Source organism: Cydia amplana, chromosome 7 (genome assembly GCF_948474715.1).
Source record: "Cydia amplana chromosome 7, ilCydAmpl1.1, whole genome shotgun sequence".
In the NCBI taxonomy this organism is placed as follows: Eukaryota; Metazoa; Arthropoda; class Insecta; order Lepidoptera; family Tortricidae; genus Cydia; species Cydia amplana.
Window position 1 is genome coordinate 1,595,498 of NC_086075.1, and position 26,327 is coordinate 1,621,824.

The 26,327-nt window shown below is 38.8% G+C and overlaps 1 protein-coding gene across 1 annotated transcript in view; it reads left to right on the forward strand.

The window, feature by feature from the left end:
* Positions 1–21,885, forward strand: part of LOC134649405 (moesin/ezrin/radixin homolog 1) — a 38,180-nt gene extending 16,295 nt beyond the window's left edge. Inside the window, exons 2-10 of the mRNA XM_063504155.1 lie at positions 11,004–11,126; positions 11,804–11,974; positions 13,675–13,886; positions 14,303–14,563; positions 14,882–14,987; positions 15,405–15,539; positions 17,180–17,326; positions 19,478–19,678; positions 21,633–21,885. Of these exons, the coding sequence (XP_063360225.1) occupies positions 11,004–11,126; positions 11,804–11,974; positions 13,675–13,886; positions 14,303–14,563; positions 14,882–14,987; positions 15,405–15,539; positions 17,180–17,326; positions 19,478–19,678; positions 21,633–21,797 (1,521 nt within the window). The 3' untranslated portion in view covers positions 21,798–21,885. The remainder of the gene's footprint in view (positions 1–11,003; positions 11,127–11,803; positions 11,975–13,674; positions 13,887–14,302; positions 14,564–14,881; positions 14,988–15,404; positions 15,540–17,179; positions 17,327–19,477; positions 19,679–21,632) is intronic.
* Positions 21,886–26,327: the final 4,442 nt, after the last annotated feature.

The following is a 26,327-nucleotide window of genomic DNA, read 5'->3' on the forward strand; positions in this document are numbered from 1 at the left end:
ATTCGGACCCGCGTCCAACTTATACCTTACCTTACCAATACACATGGTTTTCACACTGATTCGGACCTGCACGCCACTGGCGGTGTGTGAGCGAGCACTGTGCACGACTGCACGTACATATATAGCGATGTCCCACTCGCCGATGCCTCATCGGAACGGCTTGTGAAGTGAATTTGAAGACCGCTGTACCTCAACAGCAATTTACTTTTTACACGGCCCATCTATTATAAAATACATGAGCTTTTGAATTTATAAATTATGTATTCAATAAACTAATGTTTAACATCTGATACCTCCGCTAGATAGGTGAATGAATGAATGGAACATTCGTCCCACGCATTGCATTCATCAAAAAGGCAGTTGTTTGTGCAATAAGAGAGCTATGCTGTTTTTGCTGCGAGTACTGATTTCGAATCGCGACATTTCCGTGCAAATTTAACATTTTAAATAAGACAGAATTACGAGATTAGCTAGTGATTCTAATTTAGAATTTTTAGCGTAGCTAAGGATTCGGATGAAATAAATTATTTTCGTTTGCTGTTTCAAATTAAAATACTATGAAATTAAAAGCTACATGATAAATAAGCAATTTTACAGTACATATGGGGCTACTTTTCCGCACTAGTGCGTAAAATAGCACTTTTCGTGCGATGTTGAAACTTTAAAGTGCCATATGACTGTAAAACGTTGTTCGATCACGTGCGAATAGGTAATTCGCAACTCGTGTCGATTTAAAACAAAACCTTCGGTCCTTCGGTCGTGTTTTAATTTATCGCCACCAGTACGGATATGATGGTCGTTCTTGTCTACGTGACAGCGTGATAAAACGGTCTCCGTCACTTTCTTTCCCACGGTGTTAAACAGTGACAGTTATTTTATCACGTGGATAAAGATGGATAAAGCTATCCATAATAGGCTGGCAGATCGCCACTCGTTTCGAATTTCCTCTTTTTCGCACTTGTATCGAAAATAACTATTTCCTCGATATTTTATTAAATTGATTTTCCACAGTTGTCTAAACTAAAGCAATAGGTAAACGTCTTTCGGTTTAAATGGAGGAAAAAGTGTTTTCAATATGTTTACTAGATGTATATGGACTTAAATATTAGTTATTTTCGATACAAGTGCGAAAAAGAGGAAATTCGAAACGAGTGGCGATAAATTAAAACACGACCGAAGGGAGTGTTTTAAATCGACACGAGTTGCGAATTACCTATTCGCACGTGTATCGAACAACGTTTTACAGTACATATGGCACTTTAAAGTTTCGACATACGCACGAAAAGTGCTATTTTACGCACTAGTGCGGAAAAGTAGCCCCATATGTACTGTAAAATAATTTCTAATGCTGCACACTCGTCTAAGAGACCCCAAGACCGACCGAGAATAAGTGTGTACATTACATAGGTACTGTACCTTTCTCGTCTAGTTCGCTTGTCCGATTAGATCGGAGCGACACTCGGCGAGAGGCTCTCGACGAGTGTATACAGCCTGCATAAGACATAAGTAGAGTCCAGACGAGCTCGACCGATTTGATCCAGAAAATAATTGGCGCCAATCTCATCTAGCGTCCACACGTACACAAATTTAATCACCAATTTACATTCTATAAATACTAACTTCGAAAATTGTCATTTTTGTGTCCGCACCTGCGAAAAATTGTCTCGTCTGGACTCCACTTTATTAATACATATATAAGTAACAGTGTAACATATAAGTATGTTCCAAGCCGGAATCGGTAGCGGAAAAAACAGCCCGCTACATCTCCACGGGGGTGAAGAAGTTGGTCTCGCCTGAAGATGACGAGGAAGCGGCGTACGATAGGGCTGACGACCTGGTAAGACCAGGAGTGAGCTAGTTTACTGACACACCGAACTGACCAATGGTAATCCTTATGTCGTTGCAATAAGGTTTACATAAGGGTGAATTAACTATTTATAACTAGGATTTAAAGAGTGATCCCGGCGACCGTAACCATGGCAACGAGTGACAAGAAAAAGTTGATTCACCCACATAAATCAGTTAACTGTGTCAACAATGTATAGGTAAAAAACTTAGCTAAACCCCGCTTGCATACAGGGTGGTGGACCACCCTCCATAATGGAAAATAATTTGGATTAATCAGACTTATATAAGTACAAACACTTCAATACTGCATAAAAGAGGGGTCCAACATAAGTTTTTACCTATACTTGAGTAGAGCTATATGCTAATATCGTAATATCAAAGGAAGTAGTAGTACTAAATGCTAGATGGTCATAGTCGCTATACTTAAATACCAATAGGTGGAACGAACATGTTTCTGGGCGTTTTTTTTTTGTAGTCCCCTACACTTTTTTTTTTTCAAATTTGGGATTTTTTATGTTATTTCCACTCAGAATCACGAGCTCTTTCTATCCTAATAGGAGAAAAAAGTGTCCCAAAATTTCCATACATTTTTCGATCTTTCCATTCCGCGACCGTCAAAGTCTATGAAAAATGGTGACGTAATGGAAATAAAAACCTTAGGACACTTTTTTTCTCCTGACACGGTTCGTGAGATACAGCCTGGTGACAGACAGACGGACGAACGGACAGTGGAGTCTTAGTAATAGGGTCCCGTTTTTAACCTTTGGGGTACGGAACCCTAAAAATCCCAATTTTGAAAAAAAAAGTGTAGGGGACAACAAAAAAAAACGCCCTTCTACATACAGACATTGTAACTTTTGTAACGTAACCATAAGCCCCATTTTTACGATAAGGAAATTGCATATATGTAATAATCGATACATTGCTAACTACACAGAGAGTAGGTAGGTAATAGGTACAATGAATTCAGTCGATCGACCAAATACCGCAATTTAACGAAAATTACACGAGAAATTCTTGAATCATTTCAATGATTGTGTAGATTTGTAAATAGAATGTATTATGTGCTGTTAAGCTAAAAATGTCTGCGTATGATGTCATACAGAGATAAGATAATTAACTCAGCACGTCAGAGTAGCTCCAATCTTGTGTAAGTTTTATGTATGCTAATTTTAGTTACTTAAATAAAACGCTAATTTGCCTTAATGTTTACTATTATTCGTATTTTTACATTATTACATTTATCTCTTTGAGCAATGCAGATAAGGATATAAATAAGGACAAGAATACAAGAGATGTAAATTTATCAATTTTTTAACAAGCAGTTTCGTCTGCGAGCGATATTTCATAAAGGAAGGGATAGAAAGATTTGCGATGTCCTGGTAGGCTTCCGTAGCTCAATTGGTTAAGAGCAACGCACGGATTGCGGAGGATGCGGGTTCAAGTCCTGCCGGAAGCGTAACTTTTTCCATTTTTTCCTTTAATATAAAATTATATAAATTTATATTGCTTGGGTTTGTCATAAATTGTCTATGGTTGACTGGTAGAGAATGCCATTTGGCATTAAGTCCGCCATTTGTACATTGTTGTATATATTTTGTGCAATAAAGTTTAAATAAATAAATAATAAATTGTCTAGCTAGGGTACCTAATAATATATAATGGGCAAATAGTAGTAGTAGTAGTAGTAGTAATCACTTTATTGTACACAACACAGGTTTACATAATGTTTACAGAAATAAAGGTACAAAGGCGAACTTATCCCTGTAAGGGATCTCTTCCAGCTAACCTTCGAGTAGATGAGGGGAGAATTCAAATTAGATAGACAAACTTACGGAATGTACAGTAACACTTTAAAAGTAAACTAACCTAAATGTCCAAAAGTAAATAAAATACATGCTACATACATAAATACTAAACATATATTACATATAAATATATATATATATATATATATATATATATATGTGTGTGTGTGTGTGTGTGTGTGTGTGTGTGTATATATATATATATATACAAGTGTCAACAAAAAAAAAATAGACATCAGTACTTAACCAAATCACGCTTGGTTGGAAAGCATAAGTTTCTTCAAATTAGCCTTGAATGACGCTACAGACTGGGACTGTTTGAGCGACAGGGGCAACTCGTTCCACAACTTCACAGCGCGTACCGTGAACGAATTCGCATACGATCGTGTCTTATTCGGGGGAATAGCAAGCGTAAGATTAGCACTTGAACGTAAGCGGTGTTCACTGCCTTCAGCCAGATAATTAAATCTCTCGGTAAGGTAAGATGGAGAGCAGGGGTTAAAGAGCACGTTGAAAAGCAACGACAAGACACGCACATTTCGGCGTTGGCGGATCGGTAACCACCCGAGCTGAGAGCGGGATTCAGAAATGTGATCGTACTTACGGAGGCCAAATATGTACCTGATACAAACATTTTGTAAACGCTCAAGTTTATCCAGCAATTCCTCAGTAAGATCTAAAAACGCAACGTTACCATAGTCAAGAAGAGGGAGCAATAGAGAACGAGCAAGAGTTAGTTTGGTGTGAAGAGGGAGGAAATTCTGTAGTCGTCGAAGAGAGTGGAAAGATCCAAAAATATTTTTGCTCACCTCGGCTACGTGAGGAGACCAAGAAAGCGTCTGATCCATGATGATACCCAGATTTCGGACAGTAGAGGAAAGTGGGATAGTAATCCTATCAAACAAAATGTCAGGTACCACCATGTCCGAGATCTTGTCTACATAGTAAGGACTGCCAATGACAATCGCCTGTGACTTCTGAGCATTAATTTTTAAACCAAATTTGCACGCCCAATCCCGTATGGACTCTAAGTCGTAATTAATCTGAGAAATCAATGAGGGAAGATCGTCTATACTAGCCGCTGCATAAATTTGTAGGTCGTCTGCATAAAGATGGTATGATGACGTAAGCGATGTGGTGATACCATTAATAAAAATAGAGAACAGGAGTGGAGAAAGCACCCCTCCTTGCGGGACGCCAGCCCCAAATAAAGCAGCAGCAAATACCCAGAATATCGATTAACTATTTTTATAAATTAATATCTTACAATAAATTGTATTATACTAACGTATGTCTTTAAAATAGGAGTGTAACTACAGATTTTTAAAGGGTCGGCAACGGAGGTATGGTTCAAACTCTGTAGTTGCAGGGAGTCATAAGCTACGGTGACCAGGTGACCACTTACCATCAAAAGGGCTGCATGTTTGTTTGTCACATATAAAAAACTCTCTCAATTTTATTGAGACACCAGCGCTTGGCCCTCTTTTCCTGTTGTCTGTCGCAAGACATCCAAATTACAGAAAATTTGGACGGAATCCAGCAGCGATGTTGCGAAATCTTACAAACAAAATCGTTGTTACATCACGCAGTCACGCCATCTTATCACTGCCATCTTCTTTCGACGTCATAGATAACAGATATCATTGTCAAATTATAAATTTGTAGCAAAAAGTAACTTTGTCGGGTGTTATTAGGCGATATTGCCATAAGTATGTATATCAAGATCGTCTTTAGCTAAAGACTTCGTAGTACCTTTATATTGAATACACATTTACATAATAACCGTTTGTTTCGTGTCGACACTGCTGATAAATGTTATTAGTTTATACTGTTTTTTAATTTATTATGTGTATAATATGGACTATTAGTCTGCAATAAAGGTTACAATTACAATTATTATCACTTTAAAAAAAAATCTGTTTAATACCGGTCGTGGCGCCTGACGATGATTTGGCCTGTTACCAGAATTTTGACCATTATGGTTCTTATATGTATGTCCTTATTTTTAAAGAAAATGAAATAACAAATAGCGCCTATCCTTTTGACTTACACGTCGAATTAATTGCTATAAATAATAATTGGAACGAATGACGTATTATGGACGTTATTATTGTTTCCAATATGTCTATGAATCATGCGTGACGGTTACATATTGTATGCAGTAAACAGTTAACTACTGTATCGATTGTTTCATCTTACACGAGTACTATGTGTAGGTACTTATATATTAGGCATTGGTAAAGTTAAAAATCACAAAGTATGAAACCATAGCCTGAAACTTGTTCGTTTATAGGTTATGAACAGTACGCTGCAGAGATAACTGTCCCCCTGCATAGAAATTTGTTTACACAGGGGGGTCAACTATTTCTGCAGCTGAATGTACCATTGCGTGAAGGTCCTTCGTGCTTTCAACAATCATAATCATCTTTTATCTTCAAATTTAAATCTAACTGACTCAAAGCTAAAGTTCACTCGAGTTCTAATTAATATCTTTCATTATGGTCCTTGTAATTATTGCCTTACGGATTATATTAGCACCAATTTATAATCTCCTTAGTGTAAAATATGAACCAAAATGAACCTTAATTTCCTTGATATAAAGCTTAAGTACTAATTGTACTTTTAATAATGTGTTAATTCTAAGGAGCTGGCTAATCTTAATCGTTGCCCACAATTTCTTCCACGCTTCATAACGTATGAAACTTACAAATATACTCTAATCCCAGGGAATACAGTCCATAATCGTGTATATATTTATGAGTTGAGGCCTTATAAAGGGATCAGTGATGAGTCAGAGGTTGTTCACATTTGTGACATCAGTCTTTGTCCGTTACTGACACGCTTTGGGACAATTAGTTTAATGAGTTGCTGTAGATGGCGCTACCGAATGATCTGTTTCAACGGTTTTATTGAAACAATAATTGGTGTTGCCATCATTGTCATTTTAAAATTTGATTTTAACTAGTAGTTCGCCCCGAACTGAGAACTCGCGGTTAACCAAAAATTATATAGCGATTGACTTTGTTGCACCTACTTAGGTACTCGTATAGTGCGACATAAAATAATAGAAAATAAATGAGGGCGCCACTTTCTACGTACCTGTCACATTTTTGACGTAAAATGCTTACACATGACAACAATTTAGTATGGACATTTTTGAGTTCCATTTTATTTAATTTCTACTATTTTATGTCGCTCTATAGGCGGCAATGGATCAAAGATCGCGTGGATTTATTGCAAGGTCTGTGGAGCCTTTAACTGATTGATTTAAGCAAAGATTAATATGTATATATAGTTGGCCAAGCAGATCTTGTCAGTAGAAAAAATGTAGGCGCGAAGGGATATGGTCTCATAGAAAATTTGAGTTTCGCGCCTTTTTCTACTGACAAGATTTGCTTCTTTGCATCAATTTTGAAGCGCCATTTACAAGTTTAGCGTTAAGTAATATAGATGGCGCTATTTTTTCGAATAAAGGGCTTCGTATACGGCTGTCCCTCCCCTGGATTTAAGTCACCACCATAGAGATTAAAATAAACTGTATCTGTGCTAAGCCGAAATATTTCTTGTCAAATGTCACATACATATATTATGTTTATTCTATTTTATTTTTATCTTGCTAATTATTTCAAAATGGTATATTTAAAAACGATATTATAAAAGTGTAAGTGGAGCACTTTCATTTGATACTAAACTCGACCATGTTTCTTGCAAAAAATTGACCAGAATAGCAAGACCCCTCACAAACAGCTTTTTGGCCTTCTAAGCTCTTCTAGCTCAATAACCTCTTGATCGGGCCTGCTCATAATTTAATGACTAAAATATAATGCCCTCGACTACACGTTTACCCAATTTCATTTAAATTAGAACAAATTTACTTAAGTTATTGAGTATCAAACTATCTTCTGACAGTTCAGCTTAAAAACATCGAAATGCCGAGACGTGCCGCTAGCCAGCCGCGTGTTCAAAGTCGAATGTAAGAACTTCGCTTCGCTTCGCTCGCTCGTTCGAAAAGATTTGATTTGTATATGAAACAAGAAAATATGGTTAATGAGGAAAGTCAATATTGTTTCACATATTCTGCCGTTTTCAACAGAAATGGTTATTGCCGTTAGTCAATAAGACGCTACCGCTATAATATACTATTTGTAAGTGTAACCATTTAACCAGCCTTATCATACATCCGGCAATCTTTTGTCTGAAATGTTACATAAGTAACTCATCATTTTACTGTAAAGGAAGGTAAACTTCTATCCCCAATTGTCCATACAAAAATATGACAAGTTTTCGTAATTGTTTCATTTGGAAATTTCGCATTTTTGGAAACATTCCGACCGCACATCAGTAGGTAAAACCAATCGACATGGAAAACTTTTTTTTAATGATATTAGGAGGCAAACAGACGGATCACCTGATGGTAAGCGAGTACCGCCGGCCATGGACACCCGCAACACCAGAGGGGTTCTAAGTCCGTTGCCGGCCTTTAAGATGGGAGTACCCTCTTTTCTTGAAGGTTTGTATCGGTCCGGAAATACCGCAGGCGTCCAAAAACGCAAAAACCCGTCCAATCCTTCCCAAAATTCTCAATATTGCACCACACGATTGAACATTCCATGATTTCCATGCACCACGGGTCAGACGTGATGGCACCTTACGAATATAAGTGACGACGTAACAATTAACTTTCACTTAACCTTAATGTTACATCACGGACGGTGCGTCGGTTGTCAATTATGAGATCTGAGAAATGTTGAGGAAAACAAGTGATTTGCTGGTTAAACTTGGGAGGGATTGCTTGAAAACCACAGTAGCGCCTAAAGTGGCAGATTTATAAAAACAATAATCCTCGGTTGACCCGATTTTTTAAAGACCTAATTTTTAAATTTGCTGAAGAAAGAATACAGAAACCGCCAGCAAGTTCCAAGTTGATATAGTAATACAAACATATCACTGCTTTTGGTTAGGTATGGTACATATTTAAGCAAAACTGAAAGCATATAAATGATATACATTTAAAGTATCGTGTGCTAGTCGAATGAATACAACCTTTGTTTGGAATATATAATGATACATTTAGAAGGATTCAGAATGGTGGCATATCGCGTGACTGATGATAGTATGATTGCCGTGTCATAGAAAACGAACACCTTAGCAAGACTATCGTGAGGCCCCACGGGCCTAATAGTGGTGTTATAGCATCACGTGAGCGTACTTAACGTTTTCTTAGTTCCTCGTGTATATTTCTAAACCGTAAATAGTTCTTACTCTCAGGTCCATTTATTGTTAGTTTAACACATTCAGTGCCGAAAACCCGACTATCGGGTATTTTATGATTTCGTTCCCAGGCCGGACGACCCGATAGTCGGGATCGTGGTACAGCCGGCCAAGAAAGTGGTCTACCAGTTTTGACAAACTGCGAGATCTAACGATCGCTAAGGTTGACTTTTCTAACGGAGTTTAAAGTAAATCGACCTCTTGTTGTCTCATGACGTTCAAACGAACCTCAACCGTAGGGTGGTAGACCACTTTCTTGGCCCACTGTACTACAGCGTTATATGACGAAATTTTTGTGGCCTGGCGCGGATGTCTTGTTTGGCTGGGTGGCAATGAATGTGTTAAGTATATAGCTAGTTTTGATATGGAAACACTCAGTAGCAAAGTGACTAAGTTCAAAACGATCTGAACATTTATTATTAAGAGATTAAGATTTATTGCAGAACATTTTGAACACCTCACCCGCTAAATCTGTATAATATGTATACTTGAAGTTTTTTACATACCTACTTGCATAGGTAAGTTTTAAGCAAATAGGCTTGTTTGGTAAATGACGATAGCATGCTAGCTATCTTTATCTGTAGAAATAAGCAACTAAAAATGTAACTCAGTATATGGGGCATTATTTATGAAAAGGGACCTTATTGTCGATGGCGCTTACGCCGCACAGCGTCGCGCGGCAATGTATTTATATCGGAGCATCGTTAATAATGGCGTAAGCGCCATCGACAATAAGGTCCCTTTTCATATATTACGTCACATATTTGTAGGGCTGTATGTGTTGCGACTGGTTCTGAATAGTAATTAACTGTTGCCTTTTTAACGCTTTCGATGGACCCCGGCACGCCGCGAAGTCAGGGTCGCTCCCGTTCTCCAGATGGGTAAGGAATTACGCCGCTTTTTTGTTTGTTTATGCACTTTTGTATTTTGTTGCTGGGTGGATCAACAGAAAAAAAAGTTGATCGACCCTGCTATTGAAGTGAGTTCAAGTAGTAATTAGTCAAGCTACTAGGATATAATTTCATTCATTTACAATCCAACAATTGTCACATAAATAATTAATAATTATCGTGTAAAAAAAACACAACATATTTTTTGGATTGTAAAATTGTAGTGAGTTGTTGATTATTCTTTTAGTAGACTGTTTACTTTTAAGTAGTTAGAAGTAGATAGATTACCTATATTCGCTTTGCAAGTTTGCATAGAATAAATTACATTATATTATGATTTATTAAACACATTAAAAACCCGTTACGTGTGACCCGTTTTTAATATGTTTAATATGTCTGTGTCTCACGGAAGTTTTGTTATATGTATTATGATTTCTAGTTATTTTATTAGTCATTTCCAATGTAATATATACTCGTTTAAATCGAAACGGTACTCTATAATGGTAGCTGTAATTAATTGATTATTATAACATGTTTGGACGTTTTGATTATACCGCTAATGATTGGAAACGTTAGAGCGTTATCATCAAACGACCTTGCGTGCACATCAAATCTGACATCAAGGTTTTTCGCCAATTACGTCATACTTTTGGTTTCCTTGTTTCCAATCTTATTATTTCTGTACGCAGGTTTACAGAAATATATTTTGTCCTAATTTATCCGCAAAGTGTATGTATTACGCCAGCTGTTTTATAATTTCGTCAAATAAAATACCTTTTTCTTAACCTCTCCTTCGGTCCCTTTTGATGACGTTTGAATAAATCTAATGTCCAACGAAATGGACTGAGGAGGATCAAGGGTACCATTTTATAAAGTTCAATTTCACAATTATCACTGACCCGACCAATGATGTACCTGGTCTACCGATTTAGCTAAATTATATCTTTATAAAATTGGCCTAGATCGGTGTACAAAAAGGCTAGTCAAATGTTGACATGATAAGCTAGTAAAAATAAGAATCTTAAGGTGCATCCATGATGTGTAACATGGTAACAGTGTTGCACCATTAGTGGGTGATTTTAAACTCTATCTAAAAAAATCTATGAATATCAGGTATTTTAAACTCTGTCTACTCGTAAAAAAAACTACGAATATCTTGTCTGATCCCAACATGTGTTTGTTCCAGGTGATGCAACAGGACGTGAAGAAGGAGAACCCTCTGCAGTTCAAGTTCCGAGCCAAATTCTACCCCGAGGATGTAGCCGATGAGCTCATCCAGGAGATCACGCTCAAGCTCTTCTACCTACAGGTACAATACCTGCGCTTGTAAACCTTTAACACATTAATTGCCACCCAGCTAAACAAGAAGGTGCGAGAACTCCCATGCGAGTCTATTACATTGCGTCATTTGATCGGTCGGCTGAATTGATGTAACCTCAATGGTCCGCAATGCAACTAAAATCGTATACGAGTTCTCGCGCCGTCTAAATGAGCCCTAATTACATCCTGTTTAGAAATAACATTATTTACCGCAAACGCAAAGTAAGCAATTGCTTAGGGTATATATACCCTAAGCAATTGCTACCAGCACGTGCTACGTGGTATACCACGTTTAATGAAATAAGGTCTATATGAAGAAGGCCTTTTATTCCTTCCTTTTTATACTCTAATCAGAGGCCTTATAGGGTCATTGTGCTAGTTTCCGTCCATGCTCTAGTTTTCGTCCACATGACAGATTAGCAAATAACATATTTGATATTTAATATACTACTTGCCAAATACATTTTTTATGTAGATAGATATATTGTCTCGACATTAAGGATTGTATTAAGTCCAAATTTGTGCAGCAATGTAGATTTATATTCAATTTCGTCAAGTGGACGAAAACTAGAGCTGGACAAAAACTAACGCACCTACCCTATGTCAGTTTCGCACATTTCTCTCTCTTGTTAGTCAAAACTCATACTTTATGTTTCTATTTTCCAGGTGAAGAACGCCATCCTGTCAGACGAGATCTACTGCCCGCCCGAAACTTCCGTCCTGCTCGCATCGTACGCGGTGCAAGCGAGACACGGCGACCACAACCCCGGCCTGCACGGGCCCGGGTTCCTCGCCAACGACCGCCTGTTGCCGCAGCGAGTCACCGACCAGCACAAGGTTCGTGCATATACATATAAGTAGAATCATTTTGGCAACGTAATGTTAAGAGTAAAAACACTTTTTCACCTCAGCAGCTCGAACAAGGGTACTTTGCTACTTAAAAACAGTGAGCAAAATCGCATTTTGCTCTCTGAGTGAGACAAAATGAGCAAAGTGCGATTTTGCTCACTCGGTGAGCAAAATGCGATTTTGCTCACTGTTTTTAAGTAGCAAAGTACCCTTGTTCTAGCTGCTGAGGTGAAAACTTAATTGTCGGTATATCTTAAGAAAACATGAGTGAATAGGTAAGTGATGAAGAAGGAATACATTTTTCGGGTTCTCTAATATGTTCTCACTGCTGAGGTGAAAAGTTTTATGAACTACACGAGATCAAAGTTATTTACATCTCGTGCGCTTTTGAGTCCCTTACTACGCTCAAGATTCTAAATTAGATTCACTCGCTACGCTCGTGAATCTAGTATAGAATCTTTCGCTTGCACGGGACTCAAAATAAGCACTCGAAGAAATATCAAACTTTGATCTCTTGTTGTACAAATAACTATTGTACAGCATTATTTAGAACTGTTGACAGTTAGCGTTCGAATTAAATGCACACTTAATTCACGCCGTCTCAGTGCTTTATTTTATCTGTGGATCTATCTATACATTCTATACCAACCAGCCTTGATAAACCGCCTGTCGCCTGAGTCGTTTTCAGCCTATAGTTTTAGATAATAGGGTCAAACAGATTACTGTGTTATCGTCTTTCCTGTAGACATACACAAGAGTTAAGGGTTATAAAGGTTAGAAAAATGTACAGTTAGCGCGAACACACTAGTTTTCTCTCCTGTGGGCAATAGTTAACAGCTTTTGGGCATGTAAGTAATGATTTTATCATAGTTCTCTAAATAAAAGGAGGTCCTTTTCACGTGGATAAGGGTTAAATAAGAAAATTAACCTTTATAGCCCTTAACTCTTGTGTATGTCTACAGGAAAGACGATAACACAGTAATCTGTTTGACCCAATAACGTTAACGTTAGCCTAAGTGTCAAATTGTCTTCAAAAGTAGGGAAATATTGCGAATTTGATCTGCTGGTAAAGTCGGACCAAGATGGATGGCATTTTCAATGAAAACGGGGTAAAGTCATCATTCATTCAAACTATGAAAATATGACGTTAATAATGACACTACCTCACTTTCTTCGAATCGGTGCAAAGTTGGCTTAGACGACGAGGTCTATTTTGTTATACTCTTTCCTACAATATCTAGTTTAACCTAAGTCACAGGGCGGACACGCCATACATCAAAAATCATTTGCGTTTATATGTGTGCGCGGCACGTCTGTACACGCGTCATTGTGTATGTGGGGGTAAGTCGCTTTACTGAGAGCACGCCAGAAGTCCGCCAGATTCATGTCGCGGGGCGAGGTAATGCGAGTCGGGGCGGGGCGGTGCGTGGCCGTTCTGTATGATAATACTAGCTTTTGCCCGCAGCTTCGCACGCGCAGGAGAGTTTTTTTAAATTTCACCCCTTTAGGGGATGAATCTTTTCTTAGTGGTCCCCTAGACCTTATAAGGAACCTACTTGCCAATTTTGGACTTTCTAGTCCCAGCGGTTTGGGCTGCGCGTTGATTTAAGTCAGTCAGTCAGGTCTTTCACGTTTATATATATAGACTATTACTTAGTCTGTGCCTAAGTGTACTTTTTCCTCACCAGATGTCCCGCGACGAATGGGAACAAAGCATAACCAACTGGTGGCAAGAGCACCGTGGCATGCTCCGCGAGGACGCCATGATGGAATACCTGAAGATCGCACAGGACCTCGAGATGTACGGAGTCAACTACTTCGAGATCAGGAATAAGAAGACCACGGAGCTGTGGCTCGGTGTGGACGCTCTCGGGCTTAATATCTATGAGAAGGACGACAAGTAAGTACAGGAGAAAATAAAGAAAGAAATAACGAAGATAAAGTAGAACTATATAGCTCTCGCAAATAAAAAGAAATATAATTTAATGAACTGAAGTACAAATATTTTGTTGTGATGCCGACCTTTAACAATTAACACGCAAAATTTAGTCGGTTGCAAGAAACCGTCTGTCATCGTTACAACGTTAGCTAAATTTTATTGTATGGGAAGTTTGATAGTTATCTGCTGAGTGACGTTGATCAGTCGGTCAGTGGAACTGCAACTGGCCTTGAATAGGTCGATGACTTCAGCTCAGCGTCATTCTTCTTTTGGTTTACCAGAATCTTGGTAGTGGATAATAATTATGTATCTTTGACCAACGCATTTTTGGCGGTATTAATACAATAATCACTCATCACAAAATCCTCTATTTGCAGACTGACCCCAAAGATCGGTTTCCCCTGGTCCGAAATCCGCAACATCTCGTTCAACGACCGCAAGTTCATCATCAAGCCCATCGACAAGAAGGCGCCCGACTTCGTGTTCTTCGCGCCGCGCGTGCGCGTCAACAAGCGCATCCTCGCGCTGTGCATGGGCAACCACGAGTTGTACATGCGCAGGCGCAAGCCCGACACTATCGATGTGCAGCAGATGAAGGCCCAGGCCAGGGAGGAGAAGCTCGCCAAACAGGCACAGAGGTTAGTTACTTTTGTAAAGCAATAGTGTTGGCCCTATGATGTTACCTTGTGGGACACCAAATTTTACTAGAGAAGACTGATGCGTGGGATCGGATAAGTGTACAATGTTTCCGTTACGTAAAATACTTTTAAGAGTTAAGCTGACTAAAAATAGACTTAATAAGTTAATACACAAAAATATTATGATTAAATAATAAGGAAATGGTGATGATAGTGTCAAAGGCCTTTGCATGGTCGTTTAAAATAAGGCAGATATAAAAAAGAGTAGATATTTCCGTCCTTCTTCCGTTGTTTATAAAAGGTATACTTTGTTTTCAGAGAGAAACTCCAACTGGAGATAGCGGCTCGTGAACGCGCGGAAAAGAAACAGCAGGAATATGAGGACCGTCTCAAACACATGCAAGAGGAGATGGAACGCTCACAGGTATGTTCCAATATACATTTTATTTCTTGAAACACTGGGTTTTGATTGACAAAAATTTGAGTTTTTCTGGCAATCAGCGAAAAGTGCGAAATTATATAAAGTCTCAGTATTTTTTTTTAACACTTTTTTAGTCAACTTTCGTAGCCAAAATGAAACTGGAACCCTATAAGGGCCACAGCCATTTTAGTCGATTAGACCTACTTATAATAGTCATATCAACAGGAAACTTTGCAAATACGTATAAGTAATCCAGGTGACAATACAATTTGAAGATTGATATCATCAAGCTTATCAGTTGATGAAGTTGAGACTGGATATTATTGGATTTTTTTCGTCGTAGTTTTAGTCGTAGTATAATATAGTCGGCAAAATATCATAATAATCGTTTTTGACAGAAACTTCATTGTATTCTTACAGGCAAACCTTATCGAAGCTCAGGACATGATCAGACGGCTAGAGGAACAGCTTCGTCAGCTTCAAGCTGCCAAGGAGGAGTTGGAGCAGCGACAGAATGAGCTGCAGGCCATGATGACCCGCCTCGAGGAGACCAAGGTACCATACCTTCCACAATCCAAACCAGGGATGTTGCGGATGCCGATTTTTTGACATCCGCGGATGCGGATGCGGATTTTTAAAGGCTCACATCCGCGGATGCGGATGTCAAGATAGTACCATAAAAAACGTCAGTTATTACATTTTAGTAATTTTTATTTCAAAAAACCGGCCAAGTGCGAGTCGGACTCGCGTTCCAAGGGTTCCGTACATTAAGTCCCACTCACGCTTGACTGCTCATTTCTAATAGGTTTTTTTGGCTAACGACTAAATTACCTAGCAGTCTAGCACTTACGCCGATGCTAAGACGTTCCTGTACCGACCTGTTCCACATCCGCATCCGCATTAAATCCGCATCGATTTTATGCGGATGCGGATGTTGAAAATAATGCGGAAGTTCCGCGGTTGCGGATGCGGATGCGGATATTCGCAACATCCCTGATCCAAACCACATCATATTCAAACCACAATTTTTTGAGGTGTCTGAGGATATGCATTTGCCATTAAATATGAACGCAAAAAGTGCAAAAAAATATTTGAACACGAGTCTGTTAAAAGTAAGAATAATGGCGACTATGAACAGATCCACTTAAGAAAAAAGAGTAATGAGATTTATGTGTATCACGCACGTGCATCTAAATTAAATGTTGAATGAGTTTCCATCAGGTGTGACGAGAGCCAATCGCCGATCAGTTAATTATATATAAAAAAACCGGCCAAGTGCGAGTCGAACTCGCGCACGGAGGGTTCCGCACCATCAACAAAAAATAGAGCAAAACAAGCAAAAAAAAAAACGGTCACCCATCCAAGTACTGACCCCGCCCGACGTTGCTTAACTTCGGTCAAAAATGACGTTTGTTGTATGGGAGCCCCACTTAAATCTTTATTTTATTCTGTTTTTAGTATTTGTTGTTATAGCGGCAACAGAAATACATCATCTGTGAAAATTTCAACTGTCTAGCTATCACGGTTCGTGAGATACAGCCTGGTGACAGACGGACGGACGGACGGACGGACAGACAGCGGAGTCTTAGTAATAGGGTCCCGTTTTTACCCTTTGGGTACGGAACCCTAAAAAAGAGAATACTTAATGTTGAATATTAATAATCTCTCTAAACCTTAAGCAGGTTAGGGGCTGTTCATAAATTACGTCATCTATTTTTTACGATTTGTGACCTCGCTCCCCCCCCCCCCTTAAAATCATCCAAAAATCATGCTTTGAATGACCTACGTCATGCTACCATCATCCGATGTAACATTTGAAATGACGTAATTTATGAATAGCCCCTTATTTACTAAAATATGTAATGATAATTTCAGATAGTAAGCGGTGGTGGCCGAGTGGATATGACGCCCGACTTTCAATTCGGAGGTCGCGGGTTCAAATCCTGGCTCGTACCAATGAGTTTTTCGGAACTTATGTACGAAATATCATTTGATATTTACCACTAGCTTTTCGGTGAAGGAAAACATCGTGAGGAAACCTGCATACATCTGCGAAGAAATTCAAAGGTGTATGTGAAGTCCCCAATCCGCATTGGGCTAGCGTGGGGACTATAGCCCAAGCCCTGTCGCGCATGAGAGGAGGCCTGTGCCCAGCAGTGGGACGTATAAAGGCTGAATTATTATTATAATTTCAGAACATGGAAGCCGCGGAGCGCGCTAAGCTGGAAGAGGAAATTCGCACCAAACAAGAGGAGGTTTCTCGTATTCAGCAGGAAGTTGAGGAGAAAGACACTGAAACTCGTCGGCTGCAGGAGGAAGTGGAGGAGGCGCGCAGGCAACAGGTAACATTATTATAGACAAACATCTGCTAAAAAAAAAATAACAAACAGGCCAAGTGCGAGTCGGACTCGCGCACGGAGGGTGCCGCACCATCAACAAAAAATAGAGCAAAACAAGCAAAAAAAAAGAACCACCCATCCAAGTACTGACCACGCCCGACGTTGCTTAACTTCGGTCAAAAATCACGTTTGTTGTATGGGAGCCCCACTTAAATCTTTATTTTATTCTGTTTTTAGTATTTGTTGTTATAGCGGCAACAGAAATACATCATCTGTGAAAATTTCAACTGTCTAGCTATCACGGTTCGTGAGATACAGCCTGGTGACAGACGGACGGACGGACGGACAGCGGAGTCTTAGTAATAGGGTCCCGTTTTTAACCTTTGGGTACGGAACCCTAAAAAAAGAAAGGGATAAGTTCGCCTTTGTTAATACAACGGCGAACTTATTATGTAAAATGTTATTTTTCCTGTTGTGTTCTGATTTTTGTACAATAAAGTGTTTTACTACTACTAAAATCCTGGTCACGGCACCAAATTGTAACAACCCCACTTTAACACATTTAGTGCCGAAAACCCGACTATTGGGTGTTTTATGATTTCGTTCCCAGGCCGGACGATCCTATAGTCGGCATCGTGGTACTACAGCTTTGAATGACGAAATTTTTGTGGCCTGGCGCGGATGTCTAGTTTGGCTGGGTGGCAATGAATGTGTTAAAGCTGAAAGAAAAACAAATAGGAGGAACATTAGTAGAAAATTTCTTTAAATATACCTACAACATTATATAACATTGACATTAGATAAAAAGAAAACTGCAAAATAAAAGCAAGAAGTGTTTTCCGTTCAGAGGTCGAGGAGAAGGATTTTGAGATTCCAGGGGCCCGTTTCGCAATAGTACATTATTGTCGAGGTTCGGAAGTAGCTACTTGCAGGCTGAGGATTCGTTTTAAACGGACGACCTTGGGAGTCCGTTTAATTGAATCCGAAGCCAGCAAGTAGCCTTCCAGCCGAGTCATATATAGTGCTTTTCTCAAAAATGGTGCAAGAAATAGAAATATTTTACAGAACTTACAGAAGCAACGTTCTAATTTTCACAGAAAAAAGTACAACCATTAAAAAAATTTGCTTGCCGCCTTTAAAAAAAAAAGAAGTGTATTTTTCTGCTCAAAATATGCCAACCTATTTGAGACACCTAAATAGTCGCCGTACCAACATTAAGCCTGTAACCGACTATCGCACCGCACCGCGACCTTAGAGCGTCGCACCCATAAGTGAGAGCGAGAAAGAGATATCTGTTTCACCCATAAGTGAGAGGGAGAAAGATATCTGTTTCTCGCTCTCACTTATGGGTGCGACGCTCCAAGGTCGCGGTGCGGTGCGATAGTTTGTTATAGGCTTTATAATAATAAGTGCTGATCATCTGTTTGGCTGTTTAAGGGACCTATGCCTTCATTTGATATGGCCATTTAAAGTTTTAAAAAGTTTGGAACTCGTTAAATAATGGAATTTGTATGCGACATTGCAGTCCCGAAATCGAGACTGCAATGTTTTTAATTTTTTGAATGACCATAAACTACGCACTTCGCGACCTATTTTTTAACCGGCAACGTCGACTTTGCCGTCCATTTTTGAGAAAAAGCTTGTAACTCAAGTGAAGAAGGTCCCTTTCAAAAGTTGAAAACTGTCAAAAAGTGACATCCGCTCGTATTACAAGTTAAAAGCTTGTGCGAAACGGGCCCCCGGAGGCATGTAAAGTGTCATTCAATAGAACTTGCGAACTATGTAAACAAAAGTTACTAGTAATTTGACATTCAGTGCCAATTTTAGTATGGCGGTTTGTTTACATAGTTAGCAAGTTCTATTGAATGACACTTTATGTAATCGGTTGCCATATTTTATAAAGAATTAGGGTGTCACGTGTTATTATAGGATTTAGGTATGAAGGAACTACATAATTGTAACGACAGCACCCTTAGCACATGATTGGCGCGACAGTATCTCGCGGTGAGATAGACTACCCGTCATTTTCGAACTGTGTTAATAAAAGAGGGACGGATAGTCTATCTCGCCGCGAGATACTCTCGCGCCAATCATGTGCTAGTCCGGCTGATGAAATAGTCCTCGATCGTCTAACGAATGTTCCGTTTGCGCTAGGACGAGGCGGCGGCGCTGCTGGCGGCGGCGGTGACGCCCTCGCACCACCACGTGGCGGAGGGCAAGGACGACGCGGGCTCGGACGGCGGCTCGGACGCGGGCGGACAGGAGCTGGCCGGAGCCCCGGACGACCTGGTCGACCCCGTCGAGGACCGCCGCACGCTCGCAGAGAGGAACGAGCGTCTGCACAGCCAGCTTAAGGTACCTGACACGCTTTATTTGCTTCCCGTTAATATCTAGTTGAGAGGTGGAATAGATGGCCCGGTTCCTGCGGGGTGAGCGCAAAATATGCGACGGACGCGGGCGGACAGGAGCTGGCCGGCGCCCCGGACGACCTGGTCGACCCCGTCGAGGACCGCCACACGCTCGCCGAGAGGAACGAGCGCCTGCACAGCCAGCTTAAGGTAACCCATAGAGAAATATAGTAAGACAAGAGTGCTCACTCCATACATCAGTTAGACTACTAATTTCAGTGTCTACATCTAGCATCGAATAGCGGAACTATCAGTACTGCTACTTGACAATAGATGTAGCACCGACCGGAAAGTCTTATCTCAACAGCATAAGACTTTCCGGTCGGTGCTACATCTACTGTCAAGTAGCAGTGCTGATAGTTCCGCTACTCGATGCTAGATGCTAATAGTCTTTTTGGTACTAAAACTGATGTATGGAGTGAGCAATCTATGTATTTTTTCTCTATGGGTAACCTGACACGCTTTATTTTTTTTTCATATTCATATTCAATCACTTATTTGCATAAAAAAAAACACAAGTGCATGCAAATACAATTTTTAAAAACACAAGAGATCGCAACAATACAGAAAACAGAAATAATAAAACACACAACTATACCTAAGTCAAACAGAAAAAACAAAACAATAATACTAAGTGAAATGTCAAGTACAATGGTCAAATACAATTTCTACGACATAACTTAAACTAAGGCAGGTAGGTTTAACAGTAATAAAAATAAAAATGAATACTATGTCCAAAATAATAATAATAAGTCAATAGAGAGAGTCAAGATATCAGATTACAAATATATAATAAAACATTAAATTTATTTTACATAACAATTTTTATAGTTCCTCGCCAAACTGCTTAACATGCAGTTTGTTGGCGAGACAGCGCTCATTTTTACAGTTTTATGCACCTACTTTTTAGTTGATATCATGCTATGCTTATTGCTTACCCTAAAATTAACATTAAAGTTATTCTCAGAAAATAGATACACTTTCCTTTTACAAAACATAATTTTACAAAAATTATGTTTGCAGACCGATAAGATATAGTTGCGAGGTGTCATAGATGGCCCGGTTCCTGCGGGGTGAGCGCAAAATATGCGATTGAATTAAATTTTAACAAGCTTTTATTAGGTCGACCTGTATGTAACTATGTAATGGAATCTTGCAAGTTAAATTTGATCCACTTCCCGGTTTCCGATTGAGCTGAAATTTTGCATGCACGTGTAAGTCGGGTGACGATGCAATATTATGGTACCATCGAGCTGATCTGATGATGGAGACGGGAGGTGGCCGTAGGAACTCTGCGATGAAACAACGCGACCTAATTGTGTTAGGGGTTTTTAGAATTGTCTCGATGAGTATTAGTTCTCTGTCGTGAGAAAAATACAGTCGGCGATAAAAGCTTGTACCGAAAATGAAATTATTTGCCAAAAACTTATTTAAAAGTAACTTCTTCATTTTATAAAATAAAATTGTTACCCTACTTGAAGTAATAACTAAATATGTTATCACAACACCGACTCGTATTTTTGTTTATTTATGATGAGAAAGTTGCGTTTTATTCACAAGAATGGCAAATCATTAATTAGATACTAATTTTGGGTCTCTTCATGTTCTCTTGGAATGATAAATATTTAAAATAAAATAACGGACAAAGAGCATGACAATTTATAAACGTTCGCTGCTCAGATTTCAATATTAGCACAAAAAGTTAAACGACAAATTTACCCCCTTTTAAAACCAATAACTATTAAACCCAGCCCACTTTCACTGTAATTGTAAAAACATGTATTTCACTGTTATACCTACGAAATGCACATCTACAACAATTATACGCTTTGTGTGTGAATTAAAATAACTAATTTACTTCTTCAACTACCCAAAAACTAATCCAAGCTTATCCCATTCAGGCTCTGAAGCAAGACCTCGCACAGTCCCGCGACGAGACCAAGGAGACCGCCATGGACAAGATCCACCGCGAAAACGTGCGCCAGGGCCGCGACAAGTACAAGACGCTGCGCGAGATACGCAAGGGCAACACCAAGCGTCGCGTCGACCAGTTCGAAAACATGTAACCGGATACATGGAGACGAGACCGGCTCAATGCGGTGACTGGGGGTTATATTTCACCGTGTCCATATTTGCAACACTTAGAACAGGGGTCAGAAACTTTACACTTTGTCTATTAGAGTACTAAAAACACCATTTTGCTCTGTGAGACTCCTAAAATAGGTCGTTTACTACTCAGCTGGGTCTTCCCAAAAGTTTGCCGACCCCTCACAGAACATTGAATGTTCGAAACAGTATTTTCCTGTGTCGATGTCCAAATTTGCAACACTTAAAACATTGGATGTTGGAAGATTTTGCCGTGTCCACATTTGCAACACTTAAAACATTTAATGTTGAAAGATTTTGCCGTGTCCAGATTTACGACACTTAAAACATTGATTGTTTAAATGTCAATATTTTGCCATGTCCATATTTACAATAGAAACATTGAATGTTGGAATAAGACCTTATATGTGAAATAGTTCTTGTATATTGCGACTAAGAGCTGCCTTATGTAAAAGACTAATTTTTGTACGTGTGGTCATGATCTGTGAGAACTATTTATCAGTATTGTAACCGACTTAGGCATAATAACATTGTCAGTAATGTCATCACTTACTAAGAAATTAAACTAAAGACTATTGCGGTCAATTTATATAAAGACATCTAGAATAAATATACCATTTGTGCTAATAAAGCTCTAATTTAGTACTTATATCCGAGTTTAACGGTTAAATATCGAAAAGCCCACCAGTCTACGGTTTGGACCAAGTTTTGTAAGCGTTTTAAACATATCCTAGTTAAGGACGGCCTAAGGGAGTCCTTCGTTAAAGCAGCGACCATTTGCTCTCGAAATGCTGCCACTTTTGAGTAAAATATACACAAATTATTAAACAATGTCAGACAATAATCTGCCAAACGTATAGACAAAGTATTTCCGACTAGACTATATTAAATCATTTTGTTTGCAATCTATCTCAATTTAATCATCAAATAATTGTATTTACAACAACTGTCTATAATTTTTGCAGATACTATTGTATAGAACTATTTGTATGTATGGTCCGTCGAATGTATTTTTAGAGAATTTTATTCTCGATATATAATTGTACGCAATAATAGTCTATTGTATGGTAAAGGTCATATTTTGTATAAGAGGGCGCGGTCGATTCGGAAAACTTGTTTCCAAGTACATATTTTGGATTTAAATCCAATATTTTTGAAAAAGTGCTTTTAGACCGACGCTAAAAGAGGTAAGATTGCAACCGTCCGAATGGCCCTTAGAGTTTCGAACTTAAACCTTAATCAAATCGCAAGAAAGGTGAGAATCCTGTGCACTTTTCAGCACGAACTCGCGACAGTCGGGACTATATGTAAATATTGATTATTACTTAATAGTAATTTTATTTTAGACCATAATGTGCTATAACCGAATATGTATACAAGAGGAATCACGTTTTAACCATATTTTAAAAACATTTACAAACGACCACGACGGCACACCGGCTCGTTTTATTATTAATAATTATTTTTTAAACAATTCGGATTTTATTTCTAACTGATAGATGTGTGTTGGGAATGTGAGTCATGAAACTGTGCGTCGATTTATTCAGTAATGTTTATTTGTATTAGGTATGTTATAGTTGCGTGTTGACTACTGTAGGGATAGCGTAGGTAGAGGCCAGCGGCCGAACTTACCTCCGATACTTCGGTCGCCTTGTCCCGTTCTCTCACCAGGTGAGTGAGCGAGCTCGATCGAGGCGTGGGAAGCCGGTTCGGCGGCGGAGAGAGACGGCGATACATTAGAGAAGGATGCTCAAGCGTTGGAGCGGGCCGCGGGCCGCATCTTATTTATTTTTATAATCATTTATAATTAGCCGTAGGAGATATCGGTTCAAGTGTAATTATCTATTCTTTCTGTCCGATCGCGTCGCGATCTCTTGAACAAAATTCGAGAAGCTTCAGTTTAGTATGCTTTTGTAGCGTATGTTTAATTGTTAAGTGTATAAAAGGCATTCCATAGTTTACAATGCGGTTGGCGTGAGTTTTTTCGAAATTATATTATCGAGCGTTCTTTGTTCTGTTTGAAGTGCCATCCGTTGCATGATCCGAGTCTAAATGCTGTCAGGGGCCTAGCCAAGGTGACGATCGCTTGCGCTTCGCCATCGAGTCGCTTTGCCTCTTAGCGCCACTTGCACCATTCCACTAACCCGGGGTTAACCGGTTAAACCCAGAGTTACCATGGTGACCAGTACAATTTGAGACTGAGTTAACGGTTTAACCGCTTAACCTCGGGTTAGTGGGATGGTGCAAGTGGCCCTAAGTGTGACAGTGACATGCGTTTTGTTCGCTACGTAGCGTTAGCGATTGGCATGTTGGCTACGGCCAGGTCGCTGCGATTGCGCGACTGGCGACACGGTTACGCTAACCTATTTATATCTTGTCATTATTTTCTAAAATTATACAATACCATGTTGCCTTTCAACTACTGTGAATTTTTTTCCAATAAAACGATTAAGTAAATGTTGTGTTTTATTTATTTTCTTAGCATTATCACATATGCACTTAATTTCATTAAGTGAGACTTATATACATACATACACCTACACTTATTTCAATATAGGATAGTGATTCCATTGAAAGCAACGAAACACTTCAGGAAGCTGTCTGCTAGGATCAGTACAGAATATTTATTTTCACATTACAGTATAATGTTATTTATCAATAAACAGTAATATATAGCTGAATAAGTATCCATTTCAAGTTATGTACATAAAAGACTTAAATAAAAACAAAATTGACTAGATTAAACTACCTGACCTAGTTGTAACTTTTTATTAGAATTTAAATTAACAATAGAGTATTTTAAAGATACTTGTAGATACTAAACTGACAATTCAATTACCACAATCTGTCCAACCGATCTGGCATATATAACGCAACTTATCAAGGAATCTAGAGAAACAGTAATTACCTATACAAATCGAATGGGCCCAAAGTTAAGTTTTATTGCTATGTGCGGTGCTTATAAGTATGTTAAAATATTATTTTCACCTCAGCAGCTCGAACAAGGATACTTTGCTACTTAAAAACAGTGAGCAAAATCGCATTTTGCTCATTGAGTGAGACAAAATGAGCAAAATGCAATTTTGCTCACTCAGTGAGCAAAATGCGATTTTGCTCACTGTTTTTAAGTAGCAAAGTACCCTTGTTCGAGCTGCTGAGGTGAAAATTTAATTGTTGGTATATCTTAAGAAAACATGAGTGAATAGAGGTAAGTGATGAAGAAGGAATACATTTTTCGGGTTCTCTAATATGTTCTCACTGCTGAGGTGAAAAGTTTTGTGAACTACACGAGATCAAAGTTATTTACATCTCGTGCGCTTTTGAGTCCCTTACTACGCTCAAGATTCTAAATTAGATTCACTCGCTACGCTCGTGAATCTACTATAGAATCTTTCGCTTGCACGGGACTCAAAATAAGCACTCGAAGAAATATCAAACTTTGATCTCTTGTTGTACAAATAACTATTTCACCTCAGCAGCTCGAACAAGGGTACTTTGCTACTTAAAAACAGTGAGCAAAATCGCATTTTGCTCACTGAGTGAGACAAAATTAGCAAAATTCGATTTTGCTCACTCAGTGAGCAAAATGCGATTTTGCTCACTGTTTTTAAGTAGCAAAGTACCCTTGTTCGAGCTGCTGAGGTGAAAACTTAATTGTTGGTATATCTTAAGAAAACATGAGTGAATAGGTAAGTGATGAAGAAGTAATACATTTTTGGGGTTCTCTAATATGTTCTCACTGCTGAGGTGAAAAGTTTTGTGAACTACACGAGATCAAAGTTATCTATTATAGAATCTTTCGCTTGCACGGGACTCAAAATAAGCACTCGATGAAATATCAAACTTTGATCTCTTGTTGTACAAATAACTATATAAGAGCTCTACGAGAAACAAAAATAAAGGAATAGAAATATGTTCAGTCTTATCTTACATATCAACTTATAAATTTATTTTTCTCAAACATGCAATGAAGCATGTTTGAAGGCTGTTTAGTCTGTTCATGGACACAGACCCCATGTTTACATTAGAATTAAAAAAAAAAATACTTCCCGGCCTAGGCCTTCAATTTCGTATGAAATTCCTTTACAGTTCTCTGGAGTTGCTCCGCCCTAAACGTGATACTTCGAAGCCTGATATAACGCCCGGAGCGACGACATTTCATTGCATGTTTGAGAAAAATAAATTTATAAGTTGATATGTAAGATAAGACTGAACATATTTCTATTCCTTTATTTTTGTTTCTCGTAGAGCTCTTATATAGTTATTTGTACAACAAGAGATCAAAGTTTGATATTTCATCGAGTGCTTATTTTGAGTCCCGTGCAAGCGAAAGATTCTATAATAGATAACTTTGATCTCGTGTAGTTCACAAAACTTTTCACCTCAGCAGTGAGAACATATTAGAGAACCCCAAAAATGTATTACTTCTTCATCACTTACCTATTCACTCATGTTTTCTTAAGATATACCAACAATTAAGTTTTCACCTC